The sequence below is a fragment of the Urocampus carinirostris genome, chromosome 9 (genome assembly GCF_059441175.1).
Source record: "Urocampus carinirostris isolate Australia breed hairy pipefish chromosome 9, RoL_Ucar_1.0, whole genome shotgun sequence".
NCBI classification, from domain to species: domain Eukaryota; kingdom Metazoa; phylum Chordata; class Actinopteri; order Syngnathiformes; family Syngnathidae; genus Urocampus; species Urocampus carinirostris.
Window position 1 is genome coordinate 6,324,951 of NC_142357.1, and position 18,916 is coordinate 6,343,866.

The following is an 18,916-nucleotide window of genomic DNA, read 5'->3' on the forward strand; positions in this document are numbered from 1 at the left end:
TTACTTCTCATTTTTTTGCCCAGTTCTTCATAAGCTATTTGGTTTTTCGGGATATTCGGAACAGCAAGATGGCGGACAATCATGTAAGCTTTCTCGAGGTGAGCCTCATGTTAAGTAAAATAACATACGAGTGTTGGAAAAATGCACATTTATCTGATATTTGTATTTTGACCTCCCCTGGCTGGGGACCGAGAAGGCTGAAAGCCACAGCCTCGTCTGCCCAGCCAAGAAACACGGCAAAAGCAAGCCATGCTTCTTGCTTCCCCTATCCCTCTTCTGAAAAAGGTACGATGGATGCAACAGAAGGGATACAGAGACTTTTCAAAGGAAATGTTTTTTTTCTCCGTGCGGCCAGAAATTGTAACCTTTGATGAATTTGGAGTTAGGTTGGATGCGAAATTGCATAATTGACATGCTGTTGTCACTTGCGTCCATTAGTGACTGTTATTTAAACAAAAAGGGTGTAAACAGACCTAGGGGATGGCTTTTTTACAACAACAAAAAAAGCAAATCATTTTTAACACGTATTTACCTTTTGTATTGATTTTTCAGAGTTACTCTAATTTACCAAAAGTCAGGGGAGGTTGGTTATGCTGGAGGCTTTCGTCTCATGAGACATTCCAGAACTTGGTAGAAGCTTCCATTAATTTGACACAAGTTAAGGTATGGATAGAGTTTATTTTGATCAAATGTTATATTCCTCCATAGATATACTAGTAGAACGTACTTGTTTCTATCAATATTATATAGATCATAATTTTCCAACTACATGTAACTTTATTTTTGTAAATATATTATATTTTAAAACTGTAAATGTAAAATGAACGCTAGCAATTCAGATACAGGCAGTGGGTGATAATAATTTTCACTAGTGGTGATTTGTGTGGGTATTAACTGTGGGGGAGCAGGGGAGGATTCAAAATTGTATTTAAGTATGCGATCAGCCATACAAGCAGTTTCTGTGGGGCAAAGTATTTGTCATAACATTTTAAGACTACCCCGAACTGCCAGGAGGCAAACCATTATAAGAAGTGGCCAGCAGCTCCGACTTTTCAGTATAAGAATCACATTATTCTCACGGCCTTAGTTTTTATGTGGGGGTGGGTCAGAGAATGCGCACTCCAGGAAAACCAAAATAGCTCAGAAATAAAACCCAGATGATTCAAAGTCTCCCTGGTATCACCCCAGCACAATACCCAGAAATTCCCCTGTGGGCTCAATCTGAAGCCTAATAGCAGCACAGCTCAGTCTGGCCCAAGCAGCTAATGTTGTACTGTAGAAATGTGAAATGAGTTCAAAAGATGATGCCAAACATTTTTTTTTTCTAACACTGAAGTGATGAAAAGTTTCAGAAACAGTGATTACATTTTCATGCAGGGAATAGTTCAACTGGGATCAGGATTCTGATTTTTGGAACAACGTAAATTAATTGTAAACAGTACAGTGACAACTCTACATACGAGATCAATGACTTCCTGGATCATGCTTGTAAATAGAATCTCGGGCCAGTTTCATCACTACCGAATAACTGAAAACCAGTTATAATCCATTCCCGGTCTCGCAAAGGAATCCAGGATAACCTCAAACAGCTAGAAAACACTAAAAACACATTAAAATAGTAATTGAACATACCACCCCGGGACAATTTCTTCTCTGCGTCCCGCGCTTGCCTAATCGACGGGATTTAGTGGTCAGGGGCATTTGGCGGGTGCCTAGGGCGTCGCATTCCGTCATAGCACAACGTACCGGGGTTCATCAAAAAATGGTTCAAAAATCCAAAGTCTACTTCCAGTAGGACTATTCTCTGCATGTAATCGTTTATCATTGTACCTTCAAGCAATTTCTGCTGGCTGTTCCTCATCACGTGGATGTTCTCAATGGCGAGGAACTGGAATTTAATGTGGGAATAGTTCTCTTCATTCTCATAGCCCTTTCCTGCTGCTCGATTTGCCATTGCATTTAACTGGAAAGACATTCAGCTCATTGTGAGAAGATTAGTTTGTAGTTTGTTTTTGAATGATTGAAACAAACCAAGTTACATAACACTGACACCACTATTATTCGGACTGTTTTATCTAAGAACATATACAGCTGCAAAAATTTGTGTTTGAAAAATAAAGCCCACCTGAACACACACCACAATACTGCATGACGGGGCTCACCTTGGGCCTGGTGTCCACCACATACATGAAGTCGCTGCGGGGATTGGACCTCAGAATGGCCTCCAGCATCTGTTCATCCTCTGGACAACGAGCTTTGAAGCCCGAAAGGGGTTGGCTGCTTCGGCAGATGCTCGCCTGGGAGGAGGCCGTTCATGTGGAGGGTTCAATTACACTGAGGTCTTATATATCAGTTCGGACTTTGAATTAGAGGTATCCAAACTATGGCCCAGGGGCCATTTATAGCTACTTTTTTGGCCCACACCATTCAATAACACCCAAGAAGTTGATTGCTTACAATTGTTTAAGGACTATCTTCCCCCAACACAAAAATTATAATTTATGTGATGTATATTCTGGAGGGACAAAAGCATGACCAACTTGGGTGCCGAGGTGCCTAACTAGTTTGGGTGTTTGGGCATTTGGGTTGGCCATGGTCCCCAGAAAATGCGTGTGTGTTTTTTGCTATTTTTTCCCCTTTTATTTTCTCTTTATTTTCTTTTTATTTTATTCGTTACTGTATGTGTTTGTCTTGCTGTCGGTCACCCCTCTTGAGGGATATGGCCCAGGTAGATAGATAAATATTCTGGACTATAAGACGCATCTAAAATCCCCAATTGGCCTTATAAAAGTATGCCTTATAACCCGGTGCGCCGTAGATGTGGATAAAATACATAAGGTATTTATTTGTGTGTGGTGGTATGAGGTTTTACGGTATACTACCGTATTTGTGCAATGATCAATTGAATACATTGCAGACCAAAAGCGCAAAACATTGTATGCAACAAGAATCGAACCGAGGGCACTGCAGTGAAGGCGCTGAAACCTAACCATTATACCATCTGTGACGCAGATTAAATACAAAGGGAATTATATCTTACGTCTTTATTACACTATATTTACGATGTCAGAAACGAATTGTAGAGATTGGAGAACACTGCTGTTATATCATTGCACTTTTTTTATGATTTACTACTACTTAAGCCAGTCAACAAGGCTTACCTTGAAAATATAACCTATATATATATATATATATATATATATATATATATATATATATATATATCCTATAAGAATAAAGTATCTATCTATCTATCTATATAATAAAAAACATTTAAAAAGTATTTTTGTACTGTGTTTTCTCAAGTGCTACATCCATGTCACTCCGAACAGTTTTCGCTACATTGTAATCACTAATTAATCCCTTGTTTATTGCGAAGGTTATGTTCCAAAAACTGTGACAGACAAAATCCATGAAGTAAAAACCTTTATTTTTTGCAATTATTATACAATTGAATACTCTATTTTAACTGAAACCGAAAAAAACCTTCCCACAGGCTCAAGCCTTTGTTTGACTAATACAAGTACTGTATAAGCTTTTTTTCACAGATATGAAATGAAATGTTTATTGAAGGTATTGTTGGATACATTAATCAAAACACGACACAAAAAAAACTAATGCTGAGAGTGAGCATGGCCAAATATGGTCACCTTACGCCCCCCTCCCCTAAGAAAATTTGACAGATCTATTTCTACCAACCTTTGCTTAAAGGTTTGCACCGTATTTGCACTAATAACCCGGTCAGGCAAAAAATTCCAAATTTTTGGTATCCTGAAAGAAATAAAGTTTCCATGCAAGTTGCTGGTAGGTCTAGGCACCCGTAACTTATATCTGTGACCACGTAAACCATCAACACGACAGAACTCAAAAAATTGATCAAAAGGCACATCGATCATTCCATGCAGTACTTTGAACAAAAAAATTAAATCAAATCGAATTCTGCGGAGCTCCAAAAAGTCCAAGTTCAGTCTTTGTAGTCTTTCCGGATATGACAAGTTGTGCATCCCAGGTATCCGCTTCGTATACCGTCGTTGAACTCATTCCAGTAGGTTTATGTCCTTGAGTAAGTAAGGGTTCCACACAACACTATTATATTCTAACCCGGGTCTAACATAAACGCAAAACATTCGAACTAAGAATGCTGGGTTCTTGTTGTAAAAGTGTCTGTAAATGTTTGATGCTATGTTATTGGCTTTGTTGGTAATTTTGGCGATATGCGTGATAAACTTTAGGTTTGAAGTAAGAGTGACACCCAGATCCTTATGTTCAGTAACAACATGCAAATCATGATCATTAATGTTATACAGCGGAACAGAACCATGAAAAAACGACTGTGCTAAGCATTTATGAGATGACAGTTGCAGTTGCCACTGTTCGGACCAAAGAAAAACTGATTTAATGTCATTTTGGAGAGAATCAATTGTTCCTGCAACCTGGGTTTTTGGTAAGAAAGCCGACAGTTTAGCATCATCGGCAAAAATTGAGATGTCACTACTTTGAATGGCCTCAGGTAGGTTGTTCACAAAAAACAGAAATAATAATGGTCCTAGTACTGAGCCCTGCGGTACCCCACTACAAACTTCCGACCAGGCTGAAAGAACATCATTAATTTTTACGCATTGTTTACGATTTGACAAATATGCAGTTATCCATTCAAGCAGTTTTCCACTAATACCATAGCATTTCAATTTTTGTAAAAGCTTGTCATGAGACACTTTATCAAAAGCCTTGCAAAAGTCTAAGTAAACAACATGACCAGCCATATCGTGAACAAAAAACATACTGGTAATATTATTCAAATGAGCTATCAAGTTAGTCATGGTACAATGTCCGGACCAAAACCCATGTTGCTTAAACGTAAAAAGATTGTGCTCCTGTATAAATTTCCATATGGCATCTGAGATAATTTTCTCAAACACTTTACAGACGCAGCTCGTCAAACTAACTGGTCTATAGTTGGCTGCACTTGTTGTGCTCCCCCCTTTAAAAATGGGTATGACAATAGCACTGAGCCAGTCCTCAGGCAGCTCTGAATCCTCAAAAGATCTAGAAAACAGGTAAAATAATGGTTCACATAAAAAGTCAGCTAGCTTTTTAAGCAAGAAATTTGGAATTTTGTCAGGGCCGGCTGAAAATTTGCTGGGAAGTTTTATCAAGTATTTATGAATTAACTCCTTTGAAAGTTCCACAGAATTCAGAACAGCTGAAGTTCTGCTGGGAAAGTCGGGTGAAACACCATTGTCACGACCAAAAACACTGGCATACTGATCATTTAATATACGGACATTATCAACATCATCAGTAGCAACGGTACCGTCAGATAACTTCAGGTTGGGAATAGATGCCCTAGAAATTAGTTTACGGTTGATGTATGAAAAGAATTTACGAGTATTAGTAGCCTCTAAAACTTTATTTTCCTCAGCCACCCTTTCCTGCCTGATGGCCCTCCGCAATTCCCTTGAAGCATCTTGATAACTTTCCAAGTATGCCAACTGATCACATTTATAAAGCTTGTGAATAAACTGCTTTCGCCTATGCAATTCAGCTATATCCCGGTTGACGTGAGGTGTAACAGCAACTGAGGGTACGTATACCGATATCAAAGTGTAAACAACAGATTTAAAAATTGCCCATATTTCTTCAATATTCCCACAATTATCAAAAAAGAGATAACAGTTGACACTGGACAGAAAGTATCTCATGCCATGTAGATCACAGTCTTTAAAATTTATGTAATTCTGAGCAGTGGTGTCTTTTTTAAGAGCCAGGTTAAGTTGGAAAGTAACAGAATCGTGATCACTGGTAGAGAAACTCTGCCCAACGTCAATGTTTTTAATCAGATATCTGTCAGTAGAAAACACAAGGTCTAATACGTTGGACCACCTGGTTGGTTTATCGACATGCTGAAAGAAACCTGCATTTGAAACCAAGTTTTTGAACATTGAAGTTAGATTAGTATCAGAATTTTGAAGAAAACTGTGGTGAAGGTCAGGAAAGTTAAATTCACCCATAAGTAGAATTTGCAATTTAGTATTAAAAATAGAATTCAGATGTTCGAACATAGCGACGTTGGCCTGAAAAGAGCTCAGACCAGAGCAATATACAAGCACTATTCTCAGCTTCACCCCAGAAATAAGAATATCACAACTCAATAACTCAATTCTATCGAATTGATAATTAGCGACAGAAAACACAGATATACCATCAGAAATCATGAGCAAAACTCCTCCATGTTGAGCATTTTTTCGGTCAGTTCTAATGGTATGATATTTTGCTATAGTTGGCCCTGTGTCACCAGCGGAGTACCAAGTTTCTGTAATTGCCAAAATATCAGGGGTGTAGAAATTGATGTACGAGACCAAGTCATCTGCCTTAGAAGTCAAACATTGGGCATTAATGAGATTAATCAAGGGGCTGTTCAATAAAGGCGAAGGCGACCTTAGGCATTTCCCGGCTTGACAATAATTTTCCCGTCCCGTATAATAATGTTTACTTCACCTTCGTCCCGACGGCGCTTAAGTTCGTCCTGTAGTTCCCTGTCGCGTTCCCTTTCTTTTGGTGTCAAATCCAGAAGACAACGTCGGAAAGGTACTTTTCACCCGATTGAATCCACGGATAAACGCCAGCCTTGATCTTGTATTCCGGAATCGGATCTTCACAATCCTGGGTTTACCATCATTCCTCGGCCTTCGATCACGAAAAGCCTCCAGAATGTCCTGTTTCTCTACTCCCGGAACTGCTTCGGCGACTTCCTGAAAGAGCTGGGTATCCTGAACAGCTTCAACCATTTTCTCGATGTGTCTTTGCTCCAACCACCACGAGATTATGCTTCCTAGCCTCCTTTGCTAGCATTTCCTCTATTAGGCTAGTCGACATTCTGGCAACTTCTGGCATCATCTGCGTCATAATCTCTCGGACCAGAGTTGGTACCATGGCCTTCACGGTTTCACGGACAGTGGAGACCAAATCAGCAGAGTTCAGGGCACCGCACGGCCCAGACAACCCGGATAAAGGCACTGGAGTGCTATCCACGTAGGTGACACCGTTCCAGAGCTACTCAGAGAGGCGTAAGAATCCTTATCATCAGCGGATAAGCCGGGGACGCAGGACTTGCAGATGTAAGTAGCTTGCTTATCTTGAATCGCGAGGCTTAGGTCCTGAACTGACAACCCAGAGCACTCGTAATCAATGTAGTGCTTGCAGTGGCTACATTGAATCATCGCTCCATGGTCCACGGCACCGCAAAAACATGGTTTAGAAACTGCCTTTCGAGGCGCCATATCGAATAAATCAAAAACTCAGTTCAATTATTGAGCAAACAAAACAAAAACTTCGACTCGACTTCAAAATACGGCATTTTAGGACCCGCCGCATTTAGCGTGCGCTTGCGTGCCACTTCCGCGTCCCCGTGCCACAGATAACTACAGTACTCTCAAATAATAAGCGGGAAGCCATTTTAGTCAATCATAATACAGAACACAATGCAAATCAGTGAAGTAGCAAAACAGTGAAAAGTAAACCTTGATATTGCGGGGGATTACGTTAAGACATTTCTATCTTTAAAAGAATACATCAATAAATAAGAGTGACCCTTGTGTCCATAATTTTTTTACAGCCCTCAAAGGATAAAGTTTGGACACCTTGGGGACAAATACAAGACATGTGTAGCAATATAAAGAAGAAATATCTTCCCATATCTCAATTTATTCGCCACAGGGGACAAGAGCAAGAATTACTCAGTCCTCCCTGCAGACTGAAGGATTGTTTTGGGCTTAACGCACTACCCTGGGAAGTTGACCTCATAAAACACTCCCAAATCTTGTTTTAAGGGCAATACAATGATTTATGAACATTAAAATTGAGCAATTATGAGATGGTTTATCTTAATAGACATATGGGACTTCTTATTTAACTAAGAAAATATGTATTTACTCAGAAAGCCAAAGCAAACTTTGTCCCGCTTGTCAAAATAAAAAATAATTACAAAGGATCACACGGAAAGCATCAACTTACATGATTTTTTTTGTAGTAGTATGCAAGAGCAGGAAATCGTCCTCTGCTCCTGAACTTGGAGCTTCCTGTGATGACTGATGGAGTTGTTGACTCTGGGACGAAGAGTTCAGCGGGGTAAGTGTCACTCACCTACAAAAATAAATAAAACCTGGATTGTCGCAAGTTACACATGAATCTGAGACTCACGTGCTTGCTCACTGAGATCTCAGAACATGCTGACCTTATAGTGCTGGTTGATAGAGGAGCGTTTCCACAGAGAATTCGGGATTCCCATTCTGCTGTACTCAGCTCGGAGGTCCAAAAAGTCCCACTCTTGCCGTCGCTCCATTTCTTCAAGGTTTGGTTTGTAAGAAAAGCAGTACAGCTCGTTGTAGCGCTCTAAATAGTTGAAATATTCTGGCTTGAGAAACAAAATCTTATATTCTTAAAAAATATATATATATAGACAAACACATTTATAACCCAGTGCTACTTAGGGCCCGGTCACACAGCCGTTTGCGTCTGTATCGCGGGTAAAATTTTGCGGTTTTTTTTGCCCATGGTTGCCCGCGATGGAAAATGTGCAAAATTGGCCAACCCGCTGTTCATCTGTGGTATGCCCGCAAAACAGACGCCGGCGACTGTTCCGCTTCCTCATCGCGTCATTTCCACGTCATTTTCTCGTGTGGACCACGGGTATAAAAGCTGCCGAGCCGGCGTTATGCCGAGAAATGCATCCTTGCCGAGATTTGCATCCCCTCGCTACTACAACCACTTTTACTTCGTTTTATCTAACTTTTATATCACTTTTAGGGAATTTAATGGCGAACATATAACCAAAACCACTTCGTCTTGCATTTGTTGGGAATGTAATACAACTTAAACCATTCCGTCTTTATATTTGTTGTGAATGTAATCGAACGGTAATGCACGCCGTATACAAATCACTTTTGAGCAGGTAACATGTTTATTTTGCCTTTTTCTTTTCAAATCGCTCGTATTGAAACTGTTATGCACTCTACCATAAAGCTTATTTCTGCATAATAAGCTTTACGGTAGAGTGCATAACAGTTCTCAAAAGTGATTTATATACGGTGTGCATTACCGTTCGATTACGTTCACAACAAAAACAAAGACGGAATGGTTTAAGTTGTATTACATTCTCAACAAATGCAAGACGAAGTGGATTTGGTTATATGTTCGCCATTATATTCCCTAAAACTGATGTAAAAGTGAGATAAAACGAGGTAAAAGTGGTTGTAGTAGCGAGGGGATGCAAATCTCAGCAGGGATGCAATTCTCGGCATAACACCGGGCTGTAGAAATCATAACCGCTCAAGACACAGTCCCGTGAAGATCAAGATTTCAAGCTATGGCACCGAAGAAGCCAATATGTTATTATTGTAATAGTTTTTCATTTTTATTTTATTATCTTGTTATGAAATGAAAATAAATGTCAAGAAATAAAAATGGATTAAGACGAGGTCACTACGGTGACGGGGATCCATTTTCACCCCTTGACGTCTTGAGCACAACTGACGTGTGCTCGGCAAATCGCGCTGTATATACGCGGAGAAAGGCGTTTGACCGTCACACGCGTAACACGCTAATTTCACGTAATAACACCGCGATACAGGCGCAGAACATGCTATGACCGTGCTCCACCCACGATTACCCGCTGAAATTTCGCGTCCTACCCATGTGTAACCATGCCCTGGCCGCGGCCGTATCACGTCGTTCCGCGTCATTTCCGCGTCATTACCTCGTGTGCCGCCCGCGGTTAACACGTGGTCTAAAGTTTTGAGCAGCGCAAAACTTTTTCGCGCGGCCAGCCGCGTGTGAATTTCCGACCGCGAGTAAAGCACTGCTGTATCTCGTCTATATGGCGATCTCAAAGTGTCCAACAGCGTCTGCTTTACGAGCAGAAATTTCTGGCCATAATCCAGCCTCGATACGCCCGTGAAAGGCTGTGTGACCGGGCCCTAAAGTTTTAAGCAGCGCAAAACTTTTTCGCGCTGCCAACCGCGTGTGAATTTCCGACCGCGTGTAAAGCACTGCTGTATCTCGTCTGTATGGCGATCTCAAAGCGTTTAATAACGTCCGCTTCACAGGCAGAAATTTCTGGCCGTGATTCAGCCTCGATACAGATGCAAACGGCTGTGTGACCGGGCCCCTAAATAGAGTAATGTAAAGACACTCAATGGAAAGATCTAATGGTAATTCCTTATGTATAAAATGGTTAAAAAAAGCACTACTAATGAAAATGTGTTGATTTGGTGCCACTCTTGTCCCCAGTGACCCCAACATTCGAATAGCTTTATGTTCTTCTTTACCTGCTTTTTTTCCCCATATTTGTATTATTTATTTTACTTAGCAAGCTTTTTAAAATCAAATTTAACGGAAAAAAATCCCAAACCTTCTGATCTAGCTGTTCACAGATCCCTTAACCTCATGGGCGATAGGGGCACCAATGAGGACGCAACTCTGGACAGCTTTCTCCACTGTAGAGGTTCCTGGCCTGTTTTAAGGCCGTGGCAAAGTTGGCACCAGTCCAATCCCTAGGGTTGGCGGCCCAGTTTTTTTAGATCTTCCTCTCCTCCTGCCTCCTTGGACTGTGCCCTGGAGAATTATCTTGGTCAGTCCTGATGATCTTGTGACGTGACCATACCACTGAAGTTGCGCACAGTTGACAACTGGTCTTCGTAGGGCCAATGTGCCCTCTGATGGCATTGCGCACCTTTTTGTTTATCACATGAGCTAAGTAGCTGATGCCTAGAAGTTTCCTGTAGCATCATATCTCAATGGCCTGGATTTTCTTTTCCAGTCTTGCTGTGAAAGTCTAGGTCTTGCAAGCGTAGAGAAGATGGAAGTAACCAGGGCTTGCATGAGTCTGATCTTTGATTTCACTGCTGTGTTCTTGTCCCTCCAGATGGGTTTAAGTCTGGCAAGTATGGCTGAGGTTTGAACTATCCTAGCCATGAGTTCTGGTTCTGACCCCTCCTCTGACAGCTCCAACATGTTTAAATTTAGTGACAGGTATTGCATTTATATCTTTAATGCATTTTATCAAATTTAGAACTTAAATAAAATATTAAAATATTTTATTTTTTAATATCATTTATTACCTTGCTTTATACCTGAGCGTCACAAAACCAATTACTTTAAATTCTTTAATTTTAGACCAAAAAAAGAAATATAAATGTCACTGGTGATCTAATGGTTGGATTGCAGCCCTCTCACCACCGCGACCTGGGTTTGATTCCCGTTACATACAATGTTTTGTGATTATGGTCAGCGTCATTTTTCAACTGATCAATCATTGTACTAATGAATACCGAAAGTGTATAAAATGTGCGTGAGTTATATGGCTCTTATTGTTGTTTTAATCCTATGCACCTTATAGTTCAGAGCGTCTTATCTATAAGAAATACAGTATATGACGAATACTTTTACAACACGGAAAGTACGGTATCTTAAAATTTTAAAAAATGTTCACTTAAAATGAACATTTTCTGACAATGGGGTAAGATTATTTGGTAGAGTATTAAATCTGGACTATTAAACTGGCAGATAATTTTGATCATTTTTTTCTAGTAAAATAAGAAAAGTAACCAGCAAAATTTTAAAAAAACATCTTTATAGCAGGTGGTTATTTTAGTTACTCATTTAAAAAATGTATTCCATAAGATTAAAAAAATATATTTTCACACACTGTGGCATTACAGGCACATTGTGTAATATTAGACAACTCAATGCTGCTGTACGTGTAGTGCAACCAAAATTGAGTGCTACAAAAGCACACAGAAATTCAAATACAAACTACATAGACTTAAAGTGTCCAAACTGCACTATTTTCCTTCAGATTTTTTCCCCAACCTTTTTCACAGGGCTTTTGGGTTATCCATTGCAGCAATATGGCAGGAAAATCATGTGAGCATCTGCCATGTCACCCCTTATGTTATGTAAAATAAATAAATAATTCTCAAACGTATAGTATTAAAAAAAATGCATTGTTATGCATTTTTGCTTATTATTCTAATTAATATTGTATTTTTCTTTAAATAAATGAAGTGTTTTTTTACCACAAGGAGGGGCAAAATACTACACAATGACCCTCTAATAAATCAAAAACACATGAAGTAAGCAAATCACCAGGTTGGGAGAGACGCTGTAGGGACACGTGGACATCCTGGCACTCTTGCTCCTTAGGTATGACAAATTGAAGCACCTGGAAGTTTTTGCATCGTATAAGAAGAGGACATCCAGCAGGCGTGGTCCCTTTTCTCTCCACACTGAATATCAGACTGTGAAGCAACTTGCAAAACAAATAAAACATAAACAATTAAACATATTGTTAGTTTTTTTTAGACTAATGTAATCATTGTATGCCGGGAGCACGACAGCAGAGAGGCAAAACATGGAGAGTTAACAACACAGAACAGAAAATCATTTGCTGCTCTCTGCCCGGTCTGAAAGACAGTGCCCAGTTGCAATACTGCAGCAAAGTAAACAACATTATGAAGGACTCCTTTCACCCCGACCAGCAACTCTTTGACCTGCTGCTCTCTGGTAGGCGCTAAAAGGTCCCTTAAAACAAGGGCTAACAGGCTAAGAGACAGTTTCTTCCTGTAAGGAACTACACTGCCACAAATCCATTTCCCCTAACCCCTTTCCAACCACTGACTCTGCCAACACCTTAAAAGACCCATAATTAATTTATCTTTCAATGACCAGACTCTCCATCTGTATTATAAAGATGTGAAGCGGGCCAGGACGTGCGGCCAGGCCACCCCAGAGCTATGAGGCTTGGAGAGCCTGTGGTTCCTCCATCCCTGTCGTCTGGATGAGAACAACCGCCGTGAAGTCCACTGCCAAAAGGGATAGGAACCTTTTTTCCTCTTCCTTTGCTGTCTCTCCATATATACTCACATCTAACCTGTATTTAAAACTATAAATTAAAATATTGCAACCAGGAGGTCAGCTTAAATGAACAGGTTTGATTGTGTGTCACCAGTAGCGAATGGTAGGAGGGAGGGCATGTCTTATACAGGTACAACAAACCAACTCAATCGATGGGGCAGATGTGAGCACAAAATTTATGGTAAAAGAGTGGTTTATTTTTGTCTCTTAATTTGAAAAAATGTTTTGCAATTCTTCAAGCCAGGAAATATAGATGTATTTGCCAGTACTCAGCAACTAAAGAGGAAATCATCGAGTGCTTTGAAGCCCATAGACAAAATGGATATGGAGGGTCTCAGCTAAGTGTTCGTTTGCAAGCTCCCAAGATTACACAAGAAATATGAAGGGTTCACCGATTCAACAAGTTGGTGTACATGTTTTGTTCTATTTATTTTATTATGTGGCTATTTTAAAATTTTAGCCAGGGTCTACGTCTATCTGGGTATATACTGCAATTTGTAATAAATAATTTGCTACTTTCAGAGTAACACGCTATTTTTTAGTGTCAGTGATCTGGGGGTAATTGAATAACATTTTAATTGAATTAACGAGTTACTGTAACTCCGGTAATTCCTTATTTTCTCAGTAACAAGCTCAGCACTGGTTATCCATGACAACAAAGACAATTCAAATTCTAATTCCCCTTTGAAATACAGATCTGGTCCTATCAGGAAACCAAGCATCATTTACTTACCCATGTTTCATTGCGCATGTCACCTTCACTCTCCACAAAGATGCTGTGGGTGGCTGTAAGATAGAGGGTGCCCACTCTGCTCCTTTTAGTGAACACTCTGTCGAGAAGCTTGACCTTCTCTACCTAGTGGAAGCAGATACGTGTCATCAAAAACCGTTCCTCAATCTGAGCAAGAACCAACAGTATGAGAAACAACTTCTTCCCAAATGCCATTCCCACCTTGAACTTCAATCCACAATGTTAATGAGCATAATGTTCTAGACAACTGCCACTGTAAATACGCTTACATTTATTATATATCATTGATATATTGTGTATTTTACCGTTATTGATGACTGTAATATGTAGCTTACATTTTCAGTTGCAGGAAGTATTATTTAGCACTGGGAAATGCTACCTTAAATGTTTGCATATTCCTTAAAAAATCTCCATAATTTATCCATATCGCTTGCACTCGTACACTTTTTACAGTATCCTGTTTAGGTGTAGTATGCACCTGCCATCTTGGGCGCTTCATGAGACAATACAAGATAATGCCAGCTGCCGTTAATTACAAGGGAAAAAGAAATTCAATGGCAAAGCCAAGCCTCCAGAATGCAATGCCTGCGACTTGTTGAGAAACATGGAAACAATTTCAAACATTGACAAGAAGTTCACCCATAATTCAAGCACTTTTAAATCCTTGAAAACACACAAAAGTTCAAGCCTTGTCAAGAATCAAACCTTGTTACTGCCACTGAAAAAAGCCCTCCAATTTTGTTGCACTTGGATAATGAAAATAAAAGGCCATTTAATCATTCATTCAAAAGCAAACCACGGATGACGTCATTTGCATACGAGTGGATTGACTTGCACTGATAAACGTTTAGCACTGAAACGCTTCCCAAACCATCATGCTATATGACTTTGAAATTTTCATATTCCACACCACATATTGTAATATATATATATATATATATATATATATATATATATATATATATTACAATAAAAATAATAAAATATACAGAACGAGTGAGAAGTGACAGCAAGGTGCACTGCAGAAATGGTTACTCCTTCAAATTTGGCGTTACCTTGGGAAGTCGGATGTGCTCCATTGGAATGTGTAAAGCACAACATGAGCAAGGTGACAATTTATTTTACAGACAATATCAAAACGGAGCACAAAGGTTCTGTTCAGTAGAGAAGGCGACGCCGGTGGGGCTCCGGTAAACAACCATAAACACTTGACTAGCATATAGCCATTATGATGTGCTGTGGAAGGGAGCTCCTCCAGGTCCTAAGGCCCCCTTTCTGGAACAAAAGTGACATGGTCAAATAGAGGCAAGGGCCAAATAAAACAAGTGCCGCAAGACACAAGGTCTGGGGAATAACGGAATACAAGTAACAGCGTTACCTTTTTACGATTAAAAAATGTGAATGCATTCTGATACAGTAACAGAAAAAATATATATTATTAAATTACAGGTTAATTTAGTTAAAATAATGAATACGTTCATGGGTGTAAACAGCCTGTATTTAGGTGTGTTCAAGCTCAAACAACAGGACAGGCTTAAATATGATAAAACACTCACACACACTAAAATATATTTAAAAGTAAAACGTCTCAGCGTCGGAAATACTCTACTGCCTTGAAATGGTTCAATCCATTTGATTCCAAGCACAGGTGTTGTGCTAAGGGCACAACAAGGGTTCTTTTTCACCTTTAGCATGTAGAGAAGTTTAACTATGTCGGCGATAGAAATCATATTCTTATTCCTTTTGGGTTAGAAAAACTCGAAATTGAAAAGAATGTAGATTTGTCAATCTGTTGTATGTACGAGAACAACTTAGACCGCAGCGTGATTGACTCGGGACAACGTTTCAAACAATCTGGCAGTTTCCCTCTGTCCCTCCACATTAAAGGAATAATCAAATATGTTTGATACCTGCGCCGTTTTCTTCCAAAAGGTAGCAGTTTGTTGTCTCTCAGAGTACATAAATATGAGGAGCAATTTATGAGGAGACATTGTTGTATTGGGAAGTGCAGTAACATTGATTTCACACAAATGGAAAACGTTTTCCATTGAGAACACCAGTGCTCTGATTTTTTTCCCAACCAAAGTTAATTCTAAACATAACCAGCAGAGGGTAATAAAAACCCTTTATTCGGTTTTGAGTGTACGCAAGCGAAGACTTTAGACACAATGCACAGTGAACGATTAAATGTAAACGATTGCGCTTGCAGGTATATGGTGTGGAAGAAGATAAACATTGAATATGTTGCACTGTCAGAATATTAGACATTTTTTTCTTCTGTGTAACACAAGTTTTTCTAGCTTTAAAGCAGGGGTCTCAAACTCGATTTTCTTGGGTGCCGCTTACACAAGCCCTGATAAAAAAAATACATTTGTTATCAAATTTATTTTTGTAAAATAGAAAATAAGTTCTTAAAATAATTGAGGATTAGAAAGAAAATAGATAAATAATACAAATTAAATAAACCAATCAAGAACGAGTACATATGTGAGTCTAGAAATGTAATTATAATAATTCCGATTATGATGTATGTCTCTAGCCTTTCATTCTTTCATTTTCACCAAAGGTTATGTGTTAGGTGCATCTACTTTCCTTCAGTTCTACCGCAACGATGATCTACTCTCTGAAGGGAGGATCCATACTAGGGGTAAGATCTTGGCCTGGGCCCAAACCAGAACCGAACCCGGCCACAATTTCTGGCCGGGTTAAGACTTAAAATGTCAATCATTAAGTCGTACCGGTCGGGCTTCCCCCTTTTTTCCCCTCATGGAGGATCTACACAGCATGCACTTAATTTTACTCAAGTTATTATTTTGCTAAAGAAAATGCTAACCAAACTATCAGTATAACTCTATCCATCCATTATCTTGACCGCTTATCCTCAGTGGGGTCGTGGGGATGCCCAGTTATCTTTGGGCAGTGGGCAGGAGACACCCCGAACTGGTTGCCAGCCAGTCGCGGGGCAATCAGTTTAACTCAAAATGAGTAAATCCCCCCCAAAATTCCTCCTTTGTGTTGGGGTAGAAGAGGCGCTGCTTGCTCCCTCCACCTCCCTCACGTCAGACGTCATTTCTGCTTCTTGCCAGCTCTCACAAAAGTTCTGCTTTTTGGCCAAACTTCTCACAGTTTCCAGCTTGTAATCTTCATAATTGATTCTTTTTTCGGTGCCATTTTGTTCAGTTTCACTTTTGTTTGCTGCACGTCGCACGTTAGCGCCAAACCGTTCATTTCTGCACTGCACACTTGATTTGAGGGACTCGGCCCCAAGTACACCCCAAACTGCGTGGTTCAGCAGCAACGTACAGTTCGTTGCTAGAGTATCCACGGCCGAAGTAAAGCTTCCTGTTTACTTTGCGGTCAATTATATCTTCGGGTTTATTTCTGGCTCCTTTATCAAATCAAGTTAATCTGTCGGGTTTGGGCGGGTACAGGTTTATATACTCGCGACTCGGGTCGGGTTGGGCTGAATTTTTAGGCCCGACTTTACCTCTAATCGATACTCTTACATTACACTCCAATATCAAGGCGGGGGCCTCACAAAATCATTCTGCGGGCTGCATCTGGCCATTGAGACCCTGTCTTTAGAGTGTGATTGGCATGCTTAATTTTAGTGCATCAACAACAAACTAATATTTGAGGGTTTAAGTGTGTCACTAACATTTGAGATTTTAGGGTGTCAAACATTATTTTATTCAGTATTTACATGATGGACAAAACGAAGGCCCCCCTTAAGGGACAGTGTGTATGATTTAACCACTAGATGTTGCTGTATTGTGTCATGCAACTGGATAGGAATGTTTAAAAAGCACAAAGAAGAACCCGAACTACGCAGACTCAAAGTGATCATTCAGCTCCATTTTCTTCTTGTATTTTTCTCAGCCTTTTGAGGGGTTTTCGGTTTTTGAGCACTTGTAGCAGCAACATGATGGACAATTTTGTCAGCTCTAGGTGAGGCTCATGTTATATAAAATAAATAGACATTTATCTACCTATGTGAATTAAAAACTGCATGTTTACATTATAGTTAATCTGTTTTTCTTACTATTCTAATAAATAATGTTTTTATTATGAATGAAGTTTACCAATAGGGGAACCCTTATCATTTTATTATAATTTATACAAATGTTTGTGAAAATATTTCAATATGATATCATATTATTTTATCATGAATAAAATTTATTTCATTTTATCAAAGGTCCCTCTATTTCTCCAAAGATAGCAGCATTACCCCATTTTCCAGTCCCCTTCACTATTCGTCTCCTCAGGTAATTCCAATCAGACAATTTGCCACCTCTATAATAAATACTCCCCCCTCTTGCTGCATATACGTTTTGATTCCTGAAGACATTCACTTTCCAAGACTACAAACTTCTCCCACCACTTCCTTCTTCAGTTACCTGCTCGCTCCAAGTTCACCCACTCCAAGACCTCCCACTCCAACCACCTTTTTAAAGGTACTCCCAAATCTTCCTCTCAAAATTTCAAGCTTACCCTCCCAGCCTTCTTCAGTTACCTCTCTTTCGCAGGCGCTGCTACCTCTGCAATCGTTTTAAAGGTACCCTTTCAAGATTTTCAACACCCCTAGACTCCCTCTCAAGTTTTCCTCCTCAGCAGGTCCGGTCCCACACTCCTATCTCCCCCAGTAAAGTATTTTTTGTTGTTGTTAAATAAACGCCCCATATTGGGGTTTGATCACGTTCCTTGTATTCTGTCTACTTGTTGTTCTGAATTTGGGTCTGTCAGACACCTCTTGACAGCCATTGTCCACAAAATCTCCTAAATCACAAGAGATTTTGCGAGGATCTGTTATTTGTTCATTTTTGTGATTATTTTAGTGCTTTGTCGTAAAGTGGACATGGAGGTATAGATTTATGAGTTGAAACATTGCAAAAACAAGAGCTAAGAAAAGAAAAACAGATAGATTTACATCTTGCAAAGTCAAAAAAATCTAGTGCAGAGGGGCGATGAGAACAAAGGCATGATCGAGTCATCAAAATGAGAAATTTGGCAAGCGCCTTGCAGTCCTAGTACGAACATTTGACATGAATAATGGAACTAAAACAAGGATCATCAACAAGACCATGCACAAAAATTAGATAAGTGAAGGAATTTTCAACACTCTGTAATAAAACCTCCCTGCAAAAAAAAAATAAAAGCCTGATTTTCTAGTTTGTCCTGTGCACATTTGTGTCACATCTATTTTGGGGTTGACAGGTTTGCCTCACTAATTTCAACCATTTTAAGGGTGGACCT

The 18,916-nt window shown here is 39.6% G+C and overlaps 1 protein-coding gene and 1 long non-coding RNA gene across 7 annotated transcripts in view; one reads left to right on the forward strand and one right to left on the reverse strand.

Annotated features, from left to right (window-relative positions):
- Positions 1-15,720, reverse strand: part of LOC148359183 (phosphatidylinositol-3-phosphate phosphatase MTMR7-like) — a 29,304-nt gene extending 13,584 nt beyond the window's left edge. For 2 of the 6 annotated variants that reach the window (XM_088344367.1, XM_088344366.1), the window contains exons 1-7: positions 15,574-15,720; positions 13,646-13,768; positions 12,145-12,307; positions 8,234-8,391; positions 8,014-8,142; positions 2,163-2,297; positions 1,831-1,963 (exon numbers count right to left, since the gene is read on the reverse strand). In XM_088344367.1, coding sequence (XP_088200493.1) covers positions 1,831-1,963; positions 2,163-2,297; positions 8,014-8,142; positions 8,234-8,391; positions 12,145-12,307; positions 13,646-13,768; positions 15,574-15,711 — 979 coding nt within the window. In that variant the 5' untranslated portion in view covers positions 15,712-15,720. Of the gene's footprint in view, positions 1-1,830; positions 1,964-2,162; positions 2,298-8,013; positions 8,143-8,233; positions 8,392-12,144; positions 12,308-13,645; positions 13,769-14,718; positions 14,939-15,041; positions 15,276-15,348; positions 15,536-15,573 lie in introns of those variants that run through there. The other 4 variants (XM_088344370.1, XM_088344371.1, XM_088344372.1 and 1 more) reach the window with 4 other exon arrangements.
- A 509-nt stretch (positions 15,721-16,229) lies between these two features.
- On the forward strand, positions 16,230-18,307 carry LOC148359184 (uncharacterized). Its single transcript, XR_015851377.1, has 5 exons — positions 16,230-16,310; positions 17,543-17,611; positions 17,859-17,928; positions 18,057-18,117; positions 18,190-18,307. It is a non-coding gene; the product is annotated as an uncharacterized LOC148359184 (long non-coding RNA).
- The last annotated feature ends 609 nt before the right edge of the window (positions 18,308-18,916 follow it).